Source organism: Ipomoea nil, unplaced genomic scaffold, assembly GCF_001879475.1.
Source record: "Ipomoea nil cultivar Tokyo-kokei standard unplaced genomic scaffold, Asagao_1.1 scaffold0415, whole genome shotgun sequence".
Lineage (NCBI taxonomy): Eukaryota > Viridiplantae > Streptophyta > Magnoliopsida > Solanales > Convolvulaceae > Ipomoea > Ipomoea nil.
Genome location: NW_017616843.1, coordinates 919502 through 942101, shown reverse-complemented (window position 1 = coordinate 942101; position 22600 = coordinate 919502). Strand labels below are relative to the sequence as shown.

Genomic DNA, 22600 nt, shown 5'->3' with positions numbered 1-22600 from the left:
TAGTTATACATAATTGCATTTCAATTGATAATTTGATATATTCCTTTACAGGGCGTTTGGTTGGAGGGAGGGAATTATGTAGAAAAGGAATTGTAATTCCATGGGAGTTGAATTACTGGGAATAAAGTGGGAATTTAAATTCCAGTGTTTGGTTGACAGGAATAAAATTACTGGGAATTTCAATTTCAATGTTTGGTATACATGGGAATTGAAAGGGAATAAGTAGTACAAAGTCAAAAATGTCCATTATTGTTGTTAGACATTAATTTTAGGTTAAAAAATGAAGGGGTAATTTTGACTCATCACTATCTTTTTTTCCCAGGAATTAAAATACCAGGGGGGGACATGGGATTTTAATTCCATGAAAATGGGGGAATTGCAATTCCATGGAATTACAATTCCCTCCAACCAAACTACAGAATTTAATGGTCTTTGGAATTAAGTGGGAATTAAGTGGGAAGGGAATTTAAAATCCCTCCAACCAAACGCCCTGTTAGGGATGTCAATCGGGCCAGCCCACTCGGTTTCGGGCTAGCCCTGTCGGGTTGTCGGGCTAATCGATTTATTAATATTTTATTTTCGGGTTCGGTTTGGCCCTAACCCTAAACTTCGGGTTTTCGGGCTAATCGGGCGGGTTAAACCATCTGAACTAAAATTAGAAACTGAAAGTGAGTACCCATATTTAGAGTAGGGATGACAACGAGACGGAACGGGACGGAATGGGGCGGGACGGAATGGGGCGGGGCGGGAAGTATACTCCCAATCTCCGTCCTCAACGAAAAGCGCGGAGAATTTAGCGGGGACGAAAAATTCCGTCCTCATCAATTTTTAGTCAAAATATTAAATTAAAGTTGATTTAAATTTTATAAAACTAAAAATTTAAGTTTTAATTTAAATTATATATATATATATATATATATATATATATATATATATATATATATATATATATATATATATATATATATTTTAAAGTATAATAATTATTCCATATATGTTAAGTTTCACATCACTTCTATAATAAAGAATAATTTTCAATAGTTCGGGTTGTCGGGCTAGCCCTTTTAATTTCGGGCTAGCCTTATCGGGTATCGGGCTAATCGGTTTTGGGCTCGTCGGGCTAATGTGTTTTATCGGGCTAGCCCGTTCGGGCCATAGCTCTGTCGGTTTCGGTTTTTTTCGGGTTGGCCCATCGGGTTCGGGCTAAATTGACATCCCTATATTCCTTGATTGTTTGTTTATTCTATTATTGATTAATGATTACTAGTATTTGTACACGTGTGATACACTGTCATATATAATAGATAAAAAATTAATATTATTCTATAAAAAAAATAGAATATCATAAGAAATAATTATTTAATAAAAATTAACATTGTAATTGTATTACACATTATTGAAAACTTTTATTGTATACGATATTTTTAGTCATACTTATTACAAATGATACATTGTTCCCACATATCATAATTTTTAATCCACTTGGATTACTTACTCTTGAGACTGCTACGTACATTTGACCATGATTAAAGACCGACCTTCACAAAAATAAACTCACTTGTGATAGTGTTTGTCCTTGGTTTTTATTTATTGTAATGACATATTATAGCATCAAAGGAAATTACTTTCTTTGGAACTTGAAAGATTGGATCAGGATGTGTTAACCACATTTGCAGAATTAAAACATTTGTTCCTGCATTCGTTACACACATAATTTGAGCTTTCAAAATATGATCCGCCAACCTTGTAACGATTAGTCTTGTACCATTACAGAGTCCTAATGAGTGATCTATATTTCTCAATAGCATCACAGATGAACCAACTTTTATAGTCAAAGCATGATTCGGAACTATAGAACAATGCAAACCATTTAAGAATTTCAGTGTGTGCAAATCAGATAGCATATCTACATTTGAATATGATTTATAAATCAAATTACAGCTCAAATACATCCTACCTTCAGCAGGATTCTTATCATTCATGTAATCATTGATAATTTGATAAATTCCTTGACTTTTTGTTTATTCTATTATTGATTATTTGTTAGCTTTTATCATTTTATGTTATTTTATTATTTACATTACTATGCAACTTGAAACACCGTATGTATTACAAGAATGCATATTTAGTTGTTACAAAGTGTAGATTTAGTTGTTACAAAGTGCATTTTTGGGCAACACTTAAAAAATCAATGAAAAACTAAACTTTAAACATAAATCATAAATACAAAACCTTAAGCAATAAAAAGTGAACCCCTAAACCAAATAAAACTAAAAAAAAATGCAGTGCTAAACTCTTAAATTCAAACTCTAAATGCACTGCACTTTCACATTATACGCAAAGTTCGATTTTAATCCTAAAACTGTACTTTGTAACAATTAGAATTGCACTTTGTAACAACTAAATATACATTTCTATGAAAAAACGTGGTGACATTTTGCATAATGCAATTTTTAATATAAAAACTGCACTTTGTAACAACTAAAAGTGCACTTTATAACACCTAAATATGCACTTTGTAACAAAATATGCATTCATATGTTAGAAGTTGCACAATAAGTTCATGATACTTATGAAAACGCCATCCCACTATTTTTTTAAAAAAAATTTGATATGATCCATTCAATTTTTTCTAATGTAAGACTGGGATTGATTAATAGTTTTCTCCTACGAATTTGTTCTCTTGAGAACACGTGCCCCTGAGAGAAATTGAACAATCACAACTGTCCATCTATATAGATCTAATTGATTAGAAACACTTTTTTTTTTTTTTTAATGTGGTGATATTTTTATAAATAATTTAAACTTTAAAGTGCAAACAACAATATCATAAAGTGCATTTAAGTGAAGTAAAATGTTTTAAAAGTACAACAATATAATGTACACTGAGTAACAATATTAAGTGCACCTAACGTTATTATTAGTTGCGCCAAACGTTATCATTAAGTGCACCAATGTCAAAAGGAAAATTACTTGAACTATTAAGTGTAAATGATTGCACTTGTAAGTGATTTTTACTTCACACTTGCATATGTTACTTGCACTTTTAACACATGTTACTTGCACTCAAAGTTTGTGTTATTTACAAAAATATTACCGCATTTTTTAAAAAAAATTACATATGATTCGTTGACTTTTTCATATGGACGTCTCAAATTAGTTCTTATTTCTTTCTTCGGCAAACGTTCTAACTAGAGTGCTTCCACACACACACACACAGGGAAGAAAATTACATTTTTGTTCTCCAGTACGTTTTACTCGTGATACAAACTTAGCCCCTGAGTTATATGTGTGACCATTTTTAACTCCTAAGTTATGCATGGAGTGACGATTTTAGTCCTTGAATGACCAAATCAGCCACTTTACTAAGTGACAAATTGGTGGTAGAAATAGTCCACGAGGGCCTAACATCGCCATTTCGTGCATAACTTTGTGGTTAAAGATGATCACTCATATAACTCAATGCCTAAGTTTGTATCATGGATATAGCTGAAGGACCAAAAATACATTTTCACGCACACACACACACAACAGACGAATCAAATGATAACATTTGCCCATGAGGGAAATAGGAACGTATCACAGCACACACACAGAGCAGACGAATCAAATGATTTGCCCATGAGGGAAATAGGAACGTATCACAGCCGTTCATCTAGATCGATCTAACGGATCAAAGATATTTTTTAAAAGAATACAGTGACATTTTTATAAATAACTTAAACTTTAAAGAGCAAGTAAATTGTGTTAAAAGTGTAAGTAACAGTTTTATAGAGTGCAACTAAAATATATTAAAAGTACAACAATATAACGTACAATGAGCATCAATATTAAATGCACATAACGTTATCATTTGTTGTACCAAACGTTGTCATTAAGTGCACCAATGTGAAAAAGTAAATTACTTGTACTATTAAATGTAAATGGTTGCATTTTTAAGTGATTTTACTTGCGCACTCACATTTGTTTACTTGCATTTTTAACATATGTTATTTTCACTTAAAGTTTGAGTTATTTAAAAAAATGTTATTTTTTAAAAATGATTTTACTTGCACACTTACATCTAGGGGGTACATCGGTCGGTTCGGTTCGGCGGATGGACAACCCTATCGGATATTGGATATTATTATGTAAACCCTATTTCATTCTATAATTTAAGAAATCTAATTGGTTTTAGTAATTATCGGATGAGGTCGGTTCGGTCGGACATTCGATTTAAATTCGGATTATTGGATATTAAAGAAATAACTAAATAATTGAACAAAACACTTTAAATCTAAAAAGTTAAAAAAATATTACAAAAGAACATACAAAATTACATGCAATGCAAAAAATTACTTTTTCAGTGAATCTGCAATATTACACATTTACATGCAATTACAGATGACAATAGAGTTATCATTAATACAAAAAAACATACTAAGTTGTCATCTGCAATTACATGCAATTAAAGATCTGAATATACAAAAGTACAAAACATACTAAGTTCAATAAGTTTTCATTGGATGATCTGCTTCTGCAAAAACATACTAATTACTAAGTACATACAAATCTGAAATCTGCAAAAAAAAAAAAAAAAAAAAAAAAAAAAAACTACTTTTCCAATTTCCACTGTAGTTCCTAGTCTTCCTAGTTCCTATTGTTCTTCTTCTTCCTGTAAACACTCAAAACTTAAGCAAAGTTAGCAATAAACCAAATAGCCAATAACAATAGCATTATTGAGCAATAGAATATAATTAGACAATTATAAACTTGGCTCAGTAAGCTTTTTATCCATATCAAAGTTAGGATTAAGGGGAAATTGCTACAACATCCCCATGAGGATGGAGTAACATACCAGCTTAATCCCTTATTTTTCAGATCATTGGTGGAAGCTTTCATCATGACCACAATAATAAAAGTATAAAACATACTAAAATAGTAAAATGTGCCAACTTACCAACAATGTTACAACTTACAATGGCAGCAACTAATTAAATTAGTTACCAAGCCAGCTGCAAGCAAGCCTCATAAATAACAGAAATACAGTATAAATGTATTACATAATACATTCAAACAGAAACAGGAGTATAAAGTATAAAGTACAAAGCATAGCATTACACGAATTGTAGCAAGTGTAGAACCACTACTCTTTCCAGTTCCACTGCCACTATCAGTACCAATTTCTGCAACAAAAAAAAAAAAGAGAAAAGAATAGAATGTAAAAATTATAAGGAAATAAGTAAATAAAACTTGCAAGAATATTAAGCAGTGTTAACAGTTTAATGTGTTACCTTGTTCAAATCTTTCAAATTCCTCCAGATTTTCCTCAATTGATAAGGGGGTATTTGGTAGCCTAAGCCAATCCTGAGTATAGACCAAAGCTTCCACAATTTTAGGAGTTAATGAACTCCTAAAAAGGATCTAAAACCCTCTCAGATGTACTGAAGGCAGATTCTGAGGCAACAATAGATATTGGTATAGCTAAGACATCCCTAGCTATCTTAGAAAGGATAGGAAATCTTTCAGCATTCAACTTCCACCATCTAAGTATGTCAAAAGAAGTTTCATCTCCAACTATTGTCCCAGCAAGGTAAATTTCTAACTCTGTTTTTTCATTCCCCCACTCTCCAATCTTTGTTTCTAAATCTGTGACTTTAACAAATGTTAGGGCCTCCCAACTGTAGATTGTGAAAAATCAGTAGGAGTACTGACAGAACCAGTAGTGGCAGAAGCAAGAGTAGAAGCAACATAATCATTAAACAACTCTTTCAAGGCTGCAATCACTTTCTCATAGTAGGGTTTACCTTTTACCTCACCATACATGTGATTCATCTGTGTTGCCATGTACTCTAACTTGTCTAATGTTTGCAAAGAATATCATCAAGTTCATTTTATCAATATCCCCCCCAATATTTCTCAAAGTTAGCCTTCATATTTTCTCCCATCAGTTTCACAGACCCTCCAGCTTCCACCATGCCATTCAAGAGGCAATATAAATCAGAAATTTCAGAAAAGAAAGTGTTAGAAGTGACATATAAAGAACCTGAATTTCTTATTGTCATATCATAAAAACATTTCAAGATCTCCACCAAACTCTTCACAGACTCCCAATCAAGAAAATTAGGAACAGAATCAGACAAATCTGATTTGAAGGAACTATCACTTTCTTCAAGTGACTCAAACACTTTTCATATGTAATTGCAGATTGTAACATAAGATATGTAGAGTCCCATCTGGTTGGAACATCTAGACACAAAGAAGATTTCTGTTCAATCCCATTCCACTCAGCCAAGTCCCTAAATTCTTAAGTCTAGCAGGTGATCAAACTCCTCACATATCTTACAACCTCCCTTACCTTCTTCACAGAAGCATCACATTGTTTTAGGCCATCTTGCACAACAAGGTTCAGAATATGGGCAATACATCTCATGTGAATATACTTGCCCTTCACAGTAGATGTTCCCCAAGACATCAATTTCGTTTTTTTTTTTTAAACCTATAGAGTGTCGTTAGATGAAGCATTGTGCATGCATTGTTATACTGTACACATTCCTAATCCCCCAATCAAGCAAACAGGTTTCAGGGACTTTTGCAACAGACTCACCCTTATGTGATGTAATAGGGACAAATGAGATAATCTTCTTATGAAGCTTCCACTCTTCATCTATAAAATGGGCAGTCACTACCATGTAGTTAATTCTCTGAATAGAGGTCCAAGAGTCAGTTGTAATACTGACTCTTTGAGTGTTTCTCCTAAAAAAACATTTCAACTTCAGTCTTTCCTCTTCATAAATCAGATTGATGTCCCTACTAATTGTCCATCAAGATGGAATCTTAAACCTAGGACAAGCCACCAGAATGAACTTCCTAAACCCTGGACCCTCCACAAATCTAAAAGGTAGTTCATCTATTATAATCATTTCAACCAAGGCCATCCTAATAGCTTACTGGTTAAAGACCCAAGTTCCTAACTCACCAACAGTAGCAGGAGATGCATCAGAATTTGTAATAGCTTGAAAGGTTAACAGTGATTGTCTAGTGTCTTTAGAGTGGGGGTTTTTCACACAGCTAACCATGTGGTTTCTCAAGGATGTAGTACTATGTTTTTTAGATTGACATTGATAAATTTTGGCACAATATATACACTTGCCTTTGATAGTAACACCATTACTATCCTTAATTTTTTTCATAATGATCCCACACTAGTGATCTGGACTCAACAATATTCCTTTTCTTCTTAGGAACTGCAGCAGTAGGTTGCACATTCTGTTGATTATTTGTGTCAACAGTTTGGGCTTCCACCATTGTAGACCCGTCAATTGAAGATTTAGAAGGTTGACTTCTAGACTCTATGATATTTTCCATCTCAGTAAATGGAATACTATCAGTATAGTGGTCAGTGGGAAACATATTGAACAAAATCAGATAGTCACACAGAGAAGTGAGAGAACTAGAGAAATCCAGAATCAGAAGACAGGCACTTCCTACTTCATCATTTTTCTAAATTTCATAATTGGGACTTTAAGGAATTAAGGGTCATACATCCATAAACTTATAAGTTATAAACATAGTAACATACAGGCATACAGGGATACAATCACAGTATCACATTAATCACACAAAGAAATCCAGAAATTAGGAACCTGTCAGCCTATAGTGTACATTCATCATTTTATTGGATTTCACCATTGGACCTTGGGAGTTGGTCAGTTCACAGTTGGGAGTTGCAATTCGGGCTTCCACCATTTTCACCAACACATGTAACAGGGGCTATGGGCTTGAGGGCTTCAACAAAAAATACATGGGCTTGAGAGCTTCCACAAAAATACAGAGATTCACACTTCATAATACTCAACATTTATATGGATTTCACATACAAGGGCTATGGGCTTCCACAAAAAATACAGAAAAATCATACAATCACAACTAAGTGATTCTAAAAATTCACAAACAGGGGACAAGTGAGTATTGACATGCAATCTGGAACTTCTCAACAGATTGACATTGTCACAGTCCACAGAATCATAGAAACCCTAATCAAAGTATCAGACATTCACAAATAAGGGACAAGTGACATGCAATCTGGAACTTCTCAACATATTGACATTGTAACAGTCCACAGAATCATAGAAACCCTAATCAAAGTATCAGAAATTCACAAATAAGGGACAAGTGACGTGCAATCTGGAACTTCTCAACAGATTGATATTGTCACAGTCCACAGAATCATAGAAACCCTAATCAAAGTATCAGAATCATAGAATCACAACTAACAACAACGTATCACAATCTATATGACTATAATCTAATTATGTATAAGATTAGGGTTTAGAGATTACTTCGTTTCTCCAAATTAAACCCCCGAGAACAAAGGGCTTCAATTTCGAGCCAGCAATCTACAATCCACCGCACCAGTCGATAACACACTAAATAACAGAATAGGGCTTCCACCGAACAATATTAGCTTCCACCGGAGACTCACACTCTCAGTCTGTAACTCTAGAACTCTAGAAGAGACTCAGAGAGAATGAGAGAACTGGAGAATAAAGAAGTAAGAACTAGGGTTTCAAATTTCAGAGTAGAGAGAAGAGAAAACGAGACTATGAGAGTCTAGAGAGTTCTCAAGAGTCAGGAAGCTGCGCAAATGACTAGGGTTTCATCTACAAGCTTTAAAACACAACATATATACTAAACTTACACGATGTCGTATACCTAAGGGTATACGAAGTCTAACCCTAAATCGGGTTTTCGGACGGGTTCGGGTGGAATTTATAACCCCAACCCGGCTTTTTCTAACCGGCAACTGAGCACGAGATCGGATCGGGTAAGCTGCTTCGGTTTCGGATTCCGCCCAATTACTTTTCCTCAGAGTCGGGTCGGTCGGTTTAGTCGGATAGTTCGGTTTCTGCACAGTCCTACTTACATCATATGAACGGCTCAAATTATTTTTTATTTCCCTCTTGGTGCCCGTTCTCACTGCGTCAAGAGAGAGAGAGAAAAAGAGAGTTGTGTCCAAATCAAATGAATCGACCGACGAAGCATTATTGGTGAAAATGGAGCCAGAATGAAAGAGATTTGAAAAGTAGACTTTAATTTCAATCCACCAATCTCTTTACACCGGGTCTATGTTCCACCACAAGGATAAGATTACTACATTCCACTACAACTTTGAGTTAGCCACCAATACTGAGGGTAATCATCATATCTAAATAATTCAAGAGGCGAAAAAAATCTTGAATTTCATCTGTATTTGATATGGCACTGCTGCAAATACTGACTGCAATTGTTGGCCCAACTGTGACCGAGCTTTATCGACTTCTGCAGTTCGAATCCATCTGTGCTAGGATCAAGAATGTGCGCAAGATCCGTTCAAATTACAAGGATCTTGAGACCAAAAAAGAGCTCTTATCGGCTCTACAGTCTCGCCTGAGAAAAGACCTAGACGATGATCAGGTGCGGCACCGGTTACCAACAACTCAAGTGCAAGATTGGTTAAGCCGGGTTGAAAAATTGGAGAACCATTTCAATTCTGTAACGAAAAGTGGCATTACTACTAGTGATGCCTCCTGTTGTTATTGTGTAAGCTCAGTGCACTGGAAATTGAGCAACGAGATAGTGAGACAGATACAAGAAGCAAAGCAACTGATTGAAAAGGGCGAATCATATGAGAACGCAACAGCGCTTACACGCGGTCCTATTCCCAGACCAGTTCAAGAAACTGGGGTGGTGTTAATCGACGATCAATCCACTGGGGGAAGAAATTTGGACAAGTTGATGGATCTGCTGAAAAGAAAGGAGTGTAAGAGGATTGGTGTTTGGGGGATGGGAGGTGTGGGCAAAACTACTCTTGTCAAGAACTTGAATAATCAGCTCAGCAAACCTCCAAAAAACAAACTTTTCACGATGGTAATATTGGTTGAAGTATCCAGAAATGCAAGCCTGGAAAGTGTGCAATCAAAAATCGCTAAGCGGTTGTTCTTGCAAATAAGCGAGGGAGAGAGTAAAGAGAGTGTGGCCAGCCATTTATACAATAAACTTAAAGGAGAAAACTTTCTTCTGATTCTGGATAATGTATGGGAAAAAATTGATCTAGACGCTGTTGGGATTCCTCATAGTGGCAGTAAGATCATACTGACAACTCGAGAGTTTAACGTTTGTCAACAAATGTGGATTGACACCAATCTGGAAATGCGTTGTCTCAGTCCCGACGAAGCTTGGGAGTTGTTTTCTCAGAGGGTAGGGAAGGAAGTGGTGAATGATGAGCAGATTAATCCATTGGCGAAAGCTATTGTTCGACGGTGCGATGGATTGCCCCTTGCAGTGACTATTATAGGCGCATCACTAATGAAAAAGAGACAGATTTCGCTATGGAAGAATGCACTGGCCGCCTTGGAGAAATCAGAGCCTGTTCATCTTCATGGTGTTGAAGAAGATGTATACAAGAAACTCAAGTGGAGCTATGATTCTTTACAAAGTGAGCAATTGAAATCTTGCTTTTTGTTTTTCTGCTTGTTCCCGGAGCACTATGAAGTTGATATCTATAGGCTAGTCCAATACTGGCTTGCTGAAGGCTTACTGGATGAGAAGCTCAATTATGAGGAATTACACAATTCGTGTTGTGGAATTGTTGAGAGTTTAAAAGACTCTTGTTTGCTAGAAGAAGGGTCTTCTACAAATACGGTGAAGATGCATGATGTAGTTCGTGATGTCGGGATATGGATAGCATCAGCAACAACTTCTTTAGATCAGGATTACGGGTGTAAATCCTCGTTTATCTGTACTGGTGTTGGGAGGACACATGGATCACAAACCCAACTGTGGAACGGTTTCAACAACAGAGTAAATCGAGTTTCTTTCATGAATAATAATCTTGAAAAGTTGCCGGATTACAAGGTACAATGTCTTGAAACATCCACTTTATTTCTACAAGGTAACAAAAGCCTTGAAGTGGTGCCATGCTCATTTTTGGAAGGATTCCAAAAGCTAAAAGTTTTGGACTTAAGTTCAACCAAAATCAAATCCTTGCCACACTCTCTTCTTCAACTTGGCGAGCTTCGAGCTCTCATTTTAAGAGGGTGTAATGAGCTCTCTGAGTTACCATGCTTGGCATCACTCGGAGCGTTGCAAGTGCTTGATTGCAGTGGCAGTGCCATCACCAAATTGCCAGACGACTTTGAGGAGCTAACGAACCTAAGGCAATTGGACTTATCCCGCACTCGTATGTTGCAGAAATTCCCCACTAACAAGATTTCCAAGTTACATAGTTTGGAATATCTAAACATGACGGATAGTGCCACCAAATGGGGAATGAGGATAACAAATGAGGAAAACGTACCACTCGAAGAGCTGCTATGCTTAGAACGGGTAATTTCTGTTTACATAGACTTGAAATGCATTCCTCGTGTCACTAGGGAAGGTGTTTCTAGGCTCAAGGGAATTAAAAATTTCACAATTAATGTCATTGACGAAATTCCCGATCACTGGTTTTCAGTATATACACCATATCAACACAACACCAAGTCTGTGTCCTTCAATTATGTTTCTTTCTCAAGAGATGAACCGGTTGGGTGGTTGTTAAAATATGCTTTTGACTGCAAAATCATGTACTGTCAAGGAGTTGATCTTATGCTTGGCAACCTTAACCCCTGTGTTAACCTGAAGTGCTTATGCCTAGCGGGTTGTTACATCTCTTTCAAGCCCTCATCTCATCATCATCATCATCATCAATTGGGGTGTGATGTGATGCCTAATTTAGAGAAACTTATTCTTCACCGCTTGACCGGATTGAAAAGCCTTTCAGACTTCAGCAACTTCCTTGGCCTGCGTTTCACTAAGCTTAAACACATAGATGTTCTTGAGTGTTATGACTTGGAGAATCTGTTGGCAATGGACAACACTCTTCAAAAGCTTGAAGAAGTGAAAGTAATCCGAATACGAGTATGTTGGGAATTGACACAAGTATTTAAGAATGCATGTGTGGACAACTTTGTTCCAAAGCTGGAGTCACTGGAACTGACAAGACTCGAGTCACTAGGGGAAATATGCAAAGCAGATGTATCTACATGGCAAAATTTGAAGCATCTTGATGTAACAGAATGCAACAAGTTGTGGAAGTTACCTCTTGGTATCCAAAATGGGCAGGGTGTTCTGTGTATAAGTGGGGAACAAGAGTGGTGGGAACAATTACAATGGGATTGCAAAAATTTCAAGATGCGTCTACAATCACACTTTAAACGGTGTTGAATTGAACAATAAAGCACCAAGAAGTTAACGGTGCTAAATGGGGTTGTTTTGCAGGATCGGGGGAATCGTTTTGAGGGTTTGGTGGGCATGGAGCTGATACGGACTAAGGTAGGCAGTCCAGAGGTGAGTTTCTGCCGGACAAATGGTTTCTACTCCTGCCGGAGGATGTGCTGGTTTTGCTTCTACTGGTTGGGCTAAGCATGGGTTTCCAGTGGTTTATTATATTGTGGCTAGGCTGGCCATGCTCTGTGTAATTGGGTTATGCGGGGTTGTTTGTGTGGTGGCTCCGATCCGTGGACTGCAGTGCACGTGCACCGCGGTGTGCCGTTTCTTTAAGTAAAGAAACGGCCCGCAGTTACTATTAAAGGAGTGTGTATTAATTATCAACTGAAATTGTACTACAGTGTATCTAAACAGACTGCCTGACTTATTATTTTTATATTATATTATCAAGTGAAATTGCAATTGAAATGAAATGAAACTGTAGTTGTGTTGAAATGAAACTGTAGTGTATACAAAATGAAACTGAATAACAATTTCACATATTTGAATGTATATTATCCAGCGAAACTGTAGTTATATCAAAATGATATTGTAGTTGTGTTGAAATGAAACTACAGTGTATATAAAATGAAACTGAATAACATTTCACATATTTGACTGTATACTGTACAATGAAGCTGCAGTTATATCGAAATGATCATGTAGTTGTGTTTTAATGAAACTATAGTGAATATAAAATAAAATTAAATAACATTTTTCACATATTTGAGTGTATAAATATCGAATGAACCTGTAATTATATCAAAATGAAATTGTAGTTGTGTTGAACTGAAATTGCAGTGTATACAAAATGAAATTGAATAACAGAATTACTTTTTGCGGGACGACGGAAAACATGTGCAATTTTTTTCATTAAACAAAACGGCGCTGTTTTAAAACTCGGTGCATAATCAATTATGCACCGCGGTGCACGATATAATTTGCCAGATGTTGGTTTGTAGGCCCATTTCTCTAATAATCTTGGGGGTTACGCCAGTGAGTGGATTATTGAATAGGGCCAAGTTAGATTTTATTTTTGCATGCTTGCTTGGAACCTGATCACTTGGGCTTGTGACCCTTATCTCTTGTGCACCTCTGGAAGAGTAGTTATGCTGTGCATCTGTATACACATGCATGGTGCATACGGATGCAAAAATTACGTCGTTTTATTAAAAACGCGTGTCTTTTCTTTAAAAAAAATTCAGGTTCGATTCTCAACAACAACATTATGTTGTTTATTCATTCTGGAATTTTAGTTTATAGGTTATGGAATTTTAGTTCATTGATTCTGGAATTATAGTTCATCGATTCTGGAATTTTAATTCATAGATTCTGGAATTTTAGTTCATAGATTCTGGAATTTTTAGTTCATAGATTAGATTCTGGAATTTTAGTTCCTAGATTCTGGAATTATAATTCATCGATTCTGGAATTATAGTTCATCGATTCTGGAATTTTAGTTCATATGTTGTTGCTGGGAATCGAACCTGATTTTTTTTTTTAAAGGGGAGATGCGCGTTTTTAATAAAACGATGTCGTTTTTGCATCTGTATGCACAGCATAATTTGCCGTCTTTTTAATGGCCTACATATTAAACAGACTTTTAAAAGAGTTTCAAGCCAGGCCAGGCTAATTGTAGGCTCATGCTTGAGCCTAACAAAAAGCCTACATACATGCTCACCAGGCCTAGACTTTAGATTTTCGTAACAGGCCCACGCCTAATTTTCTAAAGCTCAGCTCGACTCGACCTATTTCCACCCCTAGTGAAAAAGTAGGATGGTATGACCTAGAATTCACTTTTTGGGTGGTATGAGGCAAAAGGAGAGCAAAAAGAATTGAAAAAAAAGAGATGATGGATAATATACAAGGCTTGGGCCACACGGACCGGCCCATGAAAACAATTGAATAAAAGAAGCCCAAGAAAGATATATGATATGGAGCAACCCAAGAATTTGTCAAAGATTGGGCCTGTTATTCCAAATAGAATTAGAATTCGACTCATTATATCTAGTATAATAGAATTAGATTTTATTATGTAACTAACACTCCCAATATGAGGCAGTCTAGAATTCTTATTCCTTGTAGGGCTCTAGGCCCAAAATATGTATAAATAGACTTCTCACATAGAGGAGAAGGGGAACTTTCAACAATTCACGAGCAATACTCTTCAATACAATATCCCTATATTTTCGCTATATATTTCTCTTATATTTATCTATATTCTGGTTATTCTAAACGGTAATGTCAGCTTGCCGTTGAGTGCCCAAAAGTCATAAGATCAACATTGACGGATACAAAAATTTACATTATTCGTTCCTCAAACCTAGAAACAAATAATCTCATAATTCCTACCTCAACAAAATCTTTTTTCGTCAACCGACTCCAATTTCCCGCGACCGAAACTTACGGTCGGCCGGAGGCATTATATACGCTGAAAGGGAAGTTCGAAAATTATCCAATCATTCCCATGTGTTCGTCAAAGTGCATGTTGTGCTTCAGATCCCCTAAATCAAGCTAAGGCATATGTTAATGGGAATTTAGGAGTTTCACTTGCATGCATATACAAAGGGGTTGTAAACTCTAAAAGACCATATTTCAAGGAAATTAAAATTTCAGCGGAAAAGGAATTCCAAGAGCGGCAGTTAGCGTTAACTTATGAGGCAAATTCAAGGCCTGCCAAGTGGCAACAACTTGCAAATTTGGTTTGGGCATGGCAGCTTCAATTCTTGCAGGCGGCATCAAATTTTGGAGCGGCAGCAGCAGTCTTCTTTAGCAGCTCGTTGTTTTTAAATTCTGGGCATAGCAATTTCACATGCTACATGGCACCGCATGCAATCCCAACCATACCACGACAAAAGGGCTTGTACAATCCACAAAATAAAAGATAAGTATTTCTGTTACTATTATTAATTAATTAATTAATTAATTTCCATTTAATGTTATTTTTATCAACTATTTAATGTGTCCAACTGTCAATTTATTCAATTGAAACTAATATTGAAAACAAAAAAAAAGATGATTGTCCGAAGAAGGAACCTGACGATATCAGGTGACGGAAAGTCTAATAGATGAAAGGGTGTCATGCATGGGTGAGGGTTCTAGTGTAAAGTCTAGGGGTTATGGGAGAGAAGTCTAGTCAGTATAAAGTCTAGGGCAGAGTCTAGGAGTCATCAGGGTATAAAGCATGATCGACAGGAAGTGGTCAAAAGGAGTATGTGATATCATAAATCTGAGAACGGGAGATGTTCTCAAAAGATATTTGGTGGATGGGCATACTGGCGGAAAACGGGAGATGTTCTCAGAAATATTTGGCGGATGGGCATATTGGCAGAGAACGGGCGACATTCTCAAAAGCCATTGGTTGAGTGGCATACTGACAGAGAACGGGCAACGTTATCAAAAATCATTCGGCGATTGGGCATACTGGCAGAGAACGGGAGACGCTCTCAAAAGCTATTGGCGGAGTGGCATACTGACAGAGAACAAGAGACATTTTCAAAAATCATTCGGCGGTTGGGCATACTGACAGAGAACGGGAGACGTTCTCAAAAGCCATTGGCGGAGTGACATACTGACAGAGAACATGCGATGTTCTCAAAAATCATTTGGCGTTTGGGCATACTGGCAGAGAACGGGAGACATTCTCAAAAGCGATAAGCGGAGTGGCATACTGAAAGAGAACGGGAGACGTTTTTAAAAATCATTTTGCGGATGGGCATACTGGCTGAGAACGGGAGACCTTCTCAGAAATATTTGGTTGATGGGCATATTGGCAGAAAATGGGCGACGTTCTCAGAAGTCATGACAGAGAACGGACGACGTTCTCAAAAATCATTCGGTGGTTGGGCATACTGGCAAAGAACGGGCGACGTTCTCAAAAGTCATGGTGGAGAGGAGTACTGGATGAATGGGACGTACTAGAGAACTTGACACGTTCTCAAAAATATTTGGCGGATGGACATACTAGACGTGTGGGATTATACTGAGAACGAGATACATTCTTAGGAATCACTAAAAAACTATCAAACGCACAACCAAAAAATGCTAAAAACAAAGGCACAAAATAAAAAAGGGAACAAACATCAAACAGGAAAACAGATGAGTATATTAGAAATTGTCATTACAGCACCTAAGCGATTAATAAAAAACCATAAATAAACCGCCTTCTCCATCTCTACAAACTCTTCAACATCAGCGAGTTCTCTCGGCAACACTTTCTTTCAACGGCGTACGTGACAGCGATGATTTGGTTCCAGTAGCAGCAGCGTAAATTGGTTTCAGGAGATTAATTCCCAGTTTGATAATTTCATCATCTCGGTAACAACAACTCTACATCAGGTAGTGGCAGTTTGCGGGTTCGGCAGTAGGTTTAGTGGTATCAAATTTATATACAGCAATCTCCACCTAGCATCAACAAATATCCATCAGTTCGACAGCCAATTTCTAGCATCAATTAATTAATTCGGCAATAGCAACTTTCATAGGTGTTCAACTCATGATTCAAACACTGAATTCTAGCAACAATCACGAAAAACTCAACGGCCTCAAGCAGTCAGTCAAGTTTCTCTACAGTTATCAAGGCAGAATCGTTCCTCGTTATTCGACGGTAGCTTTCAGTTCGACGGCAATTTCCATTGGCGGTAGCTGGATTCTATCGGCGGCGAATAATCTCCAACAAAGCAAACTCTAAGTTTCCGGTTGCGACAGTTTTCATCTGGGCAGCTTCAATTCTCCAGCACAGCAACAAATTAATATTTCGAGCGTGGCAGCAAAGTAAATGAAGCAACTCAGTGCAGCAGAAGGTAATTTTGGTGATGTGGCGACAAATTCTTCAATCGTTATGCGTTGGACCCGTGTCCAGCATGGTAACAGCGCGTTTAGGCACTGTTATCTTCTTTTTTTTTTTTTTTTTTTAATTTCAGACCGCTTTGTTATAGGAGTATATGTTCATAATTTTATTACTATATGTTAATAACTGTACATTCATAACTCCATAACTATACATTTATAACTCTATAACTGTACATTCATAACTCTATAACTGCACATTCATAACTCCATAATTGTACATTCATAACTCCATAACTGTACATTCATAACTCCATAATTGTACATTCATAATTTTCGAAGTTCTATGTTCACAATTTTAGAGTTCTATGTTCATAATTTTATCACTATATGTTCATAATTTTAAGTTCATAATGTCAGAGCTCTTTGTTCATAATTCGATCAATAACTGTACATTCATAATTCCATAACTGTAGATTCATTATCTCATAACTGTAGATTCATAACTCCATAACTGTAGATTCATAACTCTATAACTGTACATTCATAATCTTCGAAGCTCAATATTCACAATTTTAAAGCTCCATGGTCATAATTTTATCACTATATGTTCATAATTGTAAGTTCATAATGTTAGAGTTCTGTGTTCATAATTTCATAATTGCATAACTGTACATTCATAATGGCATAACTGTACATTCATAACGGCATAACTGTACATTCATAATCCAAAAAAATAACGCCGTTAACGCCGTTAACGGCAAAACGTGCGCGATTTTTTTTTTTTTTTTTTAACTAAATGATGCATTTTTTTGAAAAACGACGTCGTTTTGGGCTCATGTCCACAATTCAATTGTGGATGCGGGTTAGGGCATAATTTGCCCAAATTCTTGGACTCGGCCCCGGCATGCAATTTCCAAATTCTGGTGCAGCAGCTTTGATTTTGGGCTTTGACAAATTCTTCTCAATTTGACATACTTTTATATTCAAAGATTCACATGTTTGGCTGCTACCTTCGCTACATACAACAACCAAAATAAAAAAAATAAAATAAAAAAAATAAAAGGGAAAGAAGAAGAAGAAAAAGAATGAGAAAGAATGAAAGGAAGGAGGCAAAACAAGAAAGAAAAGATGACACTATGGCAGAGACACGAAAGAAAAAAAAAATCAATAAAAAAAATAAGAAAAAGCTAAAGCCTTATTATTATTATTATTATTATTATTATTATCATTATCATTATCATTATTAGTAGACCAGAAAATAGTTTGAGATATTTTCCTGAGACATTGACTTCATGAAATCTCAAGAAAGCGGGGGGACTGGATGATGGATAATATACTAGGCCTGGGCCACACGGATCGGCCCATGAAAGCAACTGGATAAAAGAAGCCCAAGAAAGATATATGATATGGAGCAACCCAAGAGTGTGCTTGTTATTCTCAATAGAATTTGAATTCGACTCATTATTTCTGGTATAATAGAATTAAGTTTTATTATGTAACTAAGACTCCCAATATGAGACAGTCTAGAATTCTTATTCCTTGTAGGATTCTAGGCTCAAAATATGTATAAATAGACATCTCATATAGAGGAGATGGGGAACTTTCAACAATTCTCGAGCAATACTTTTCAATGCAATATACCTATATTTTCGCCATATACTTCTATTATATTTTCCTATATTCTGGTTATTCTAAACGGTAGTATTGCCCTACGGTTGACTGCCCAAAAGTATTAAAACCAACAGAATACAATAACATAAAGTTCAAATCTACATATACAATTTTAATAAGAGCCAATAATGTTAGACCCTTAACTGGAATAAAAAAAATGTCGGTCCTAATTGTTTCTTAAAATGAATGGTTCATATTATTTTGATTTTAATATTTCTTAATAATTTTTCTTATTTACCCTTTATTATATTATTTTCTTCCCTTAAATAACTTTAAATTCCGTTAGTATAAACTTTCTTAACCGAATATTCCGTTAACTATTTATTATTCTTAACTTACTCATTAATTTCTATAAGAAAGTTCTTAGGGTCGAATCACATCCCAATTAGAGTTGTCATAATTGTTAAACATATACTACGGATATTGTTACAAAGTATTAAAAAATACAATATAAAATTTAATATAAACTTTGGTCAAATAATTAGCCCATCTAAATACATAGCATTCAATGATTATAAACTAGGAACTTTGAAAATCATTTGATTTTCTTTCATTTTAAAAAAATAAATTTAAGTTATGTTATTTTTTTTCGTTTGATTAATTTTATTTTGATTATTGATTAATATTTCAATTATGTTTTTATCCGTGGATGAAAACTTCTAAAGAATTGAAATTTATAAGTTAATTTTTACTAATTATTATAACAATATATATTGTAACCTTATATTTTGAATTATTTATTATCATCCTCTATTGATAGTAATTGTCATTGACAAACTATCAAAACAATTTGTCTCAACAACAAATGGAAATTAAAAAATCAATGATTTCATTATTGTGGATGAAAAGTATGTACGCCACTCTATTGCTCTTATTAAATTAAAAAATAAATTAATAGCTACAACAAAAAATAATACATATGCATTTAAATAATTTAGAATTAGATGTCTATAATGCCTCTATTTAAAATGAATTATTCATTATAAAAAAAATTAAAACGAGAAATAATTTCATTAGTTATATTATCTTTATTGTATACAATTCAAATATTCCTTACCTTCAAATTTATTAATTTATTGTATTCACTACATTATCTATTGTCTTCTTTTTACATTATCTTGTAATTAAATATCAAAGTTATAATACAAAATATGTTTATATATATATATATATATATATATATATATATATATATATATATATATATATATATATATATATATTTATTTATTTATTTATTTATTTACCAAGTATTTTTTACAAATATAATAAATATTAATATCTTGTTTAATACTTTCACATGATAACCTATGACACACATCTCAGCTCACAACACATGAAATATGTAGGGGCACTATCAAATATCAACATGCGCTTGTAAGATAAATAGTTCATAACACAATTAAAATCTCAGTCATATACACAACAAGGCAAATCTAAAGCTTCTTACACCATAATCTCATTACATGATGAATCCCTCTATGCTACCACAATAACCTAATTGCACATGACATATTACCAATAATAAAAAAAGTAAAAAAAGAAGACATGCACTGAAGATGAAGACAGTGACAATGCTACCCAAATAAGAATTAGAGAAATTTAAATCAAAATTTGTATTTATTTAGACTATCACTTTTAGACTAAGTATTTAGACTAGCGTTATTACAAAGTTGCAAATATTTATTTTGGAATAAGGTTCAAATTGGTCATTGAACGTAACATGAAAATGCAATTAAGCCACTGAACACTCCAAAAATGTGCAATTAAGCCACTAAACACTTCAAATGTATGCAATTTCACTGGATAGCAGGTTACCATCAATTTCAGCAGGTTACCTACTTACGTGGCAACTGAGTAGGCATTTTAAATAGTTTTTAATAAATTTTTATAATATTTTTTTAAAAAAATATTGAAAAACTTTAAATAAAAAAATAAAAATAAATAAAAAAATAAAAATAAAACACACGGGGTAGCCGATGGCCACCCCATCGTTTTTTTTTTTTTTTTTTTTTTTTTTAAATTTATTATTAAAAATTATTTAAAATGTAAACTCAGCTGTCACGTAAGTAGTTAATCTGCTATCACGTGAAATTGCATACATTTGGAGTGTTCAGTGGCCTAATTGCACTTTTTTTTTTTTTTTTTTTTTTTCGTTCAGTGACCTAATTGCATTTTCAGGTTACATTTAGTGGCCAATTTGAACCTTATTTCATGAACCAAACTAGCCATTATTGTTGTGACAGCTTGCATTTATATACTTTAAATTACTGATTTAAATAAACAAATTCAACATTTATTTACCTATGCATGAACATCTTCTATATAATATTGTATTGATATACTTTGAAATTCTTATTTAAAAAGAATTATTGGGCATTATCCCATTCGCGCAAAGCGCGTAGAAAAACTAGTGGATAACATAAAGTTCAAATGGATTTAGACTCAATTATCTCAGTTATAGAGATCTTCTATTGTTTTATTTTTAAGAGTTCTATTCTTATTTTTCGGAGTTCTTTTGGAATTACTCTATGTTTCTTATCTTTATAAATAGTTAGGACCCTTATTTTTAATGAAACGGCCCTGGGATCGAGTCTTGAGAGGTCCAAAAATATTTATAATTTTTACTTGTCTCAATCTTTTTATTTATTTATTTATTTATTTATTTTTTTTTTTTGAGAATTACTCTTCTCATTCTTCAAAGTTCAAATAAATGCAAAGTATCCCACACCGAACACTAATGGATCTGGAAACCCAAATATAAGATTTCAGTTGTGAACTTTGGTCACCTTACTTGAACAGGATCTGTTCTATAGGCTCGTACCTCGCTGTAGATGATCGTTCCCGGCTGCCATGGCAGGGATGGCCTCTTGGTTGTCTGACAGGCTTTCAGTGTTTTTTTCGTGCTACATTGACGAGTGGAGATTTGATTTTTTGTTGGTGGGATGAGGATATTTTATAAGGTGAAGCTAGCTGTGAAAAATCACAAGGTACGATGCTGCTTACTGATAGCTAAGAGATTGTGTTCTGCTGTTCATTATTGTTATTTTGTGTTTTGTTACCCTCAATAATCCATTTGATCTAAAATTGTAGTTCTAATTTGGGCTTGAGTAGTTGTTAGATACTCTAATACATAATAGTATTAAAGTACTTTTCAGATTTTGAGGATTAATGTTCCAAACACATATAGTCACTTAGATTGATTTAATGGAAGTTCTTCAAGCATATCTCACCTGGACACAAAATGAACATTTTCTTTAAACACACCCGACATTCTATCAAGTATTAAGGATCATAAAAATTAATGCACCAAGCCAGGAATCAAACCCAGGTCTATACCATGGCAAAATACTATTCTACCACTAGACTACTAATGCTTGTTGTCTTGGAGGTAATGGCTATTTTATAATTGCTTTTGTTTCTTACAAATTGGTGTTTGTTGTCTTGGAGGTGACGGCTTTCTTACTATTTCTCTATGTGTTTCTTACAAATGCAGGCACATATGGGGTTTCAGGAATTTATACATCCAGTCGTAGACAGTTCTATCTCTGCAGACTGTAGTATACAAAAAGAGAACTCTTACGGGAGAAATACATCGATAATTTCAGAGTGAAATATTATTGTAAAGGTTAAACGTAATAAGCTCTCAATTCCATTTAATTTCTCTCTTCAGTGTGAGTGTGAATGTGCAGCAGAGGCAAGGAGAGAGAAAGAGATGCACGCAAATGAGTTATTCCATACTTATTGTCAGTCACCAAAGCCTCCTTCACAATTCACATGATGCTGAGCGGGAGTGAATGGTCATTTTGTATGAGTCTAGGGCTGCCGAATGTGAGCACCTTATAGCTTTATCTCTAATTCGTATCAACAA

The 22600-nt window shown here is 34.9% G+C and overlaps 1 protein-coding gene and 1 long non-coding RNA gene across 2 annotated transcripts; both read left to right on the top strand.

Moving 5' to 3' along the window:
* Window positions 1–5272: 5272 nt before the first annotated feature.
* On the top strand, window positions 5273–19405 carry LOC109172129. Its single transcript, XR_002052690.1, has 3 exons — window positions 5273–5350; window positions 6694–6705; window positions 19395–19405. It is a non-coding gene; the product is annotated as an uncharacterized LOC109172129 (long non-coding RNA).
* LOC109172127 (probable disease resistance protein At4g27220) lies at window positions 9206–12692 on the top strand. The gene has a single exon (XM_019321273.1). It carries the CDS (start codon window positions 9238–9240, stop codon window positions 12223–12225), a length of 2988 nt encoding a protein of 995 aa, XP_019176818.1. The 5' UTR covers window positions 9206–9237; the 3' UTR covers window positions 12226–12692.
* Window positions 19406–22600: the final 3195 nt, after the last annotated feature.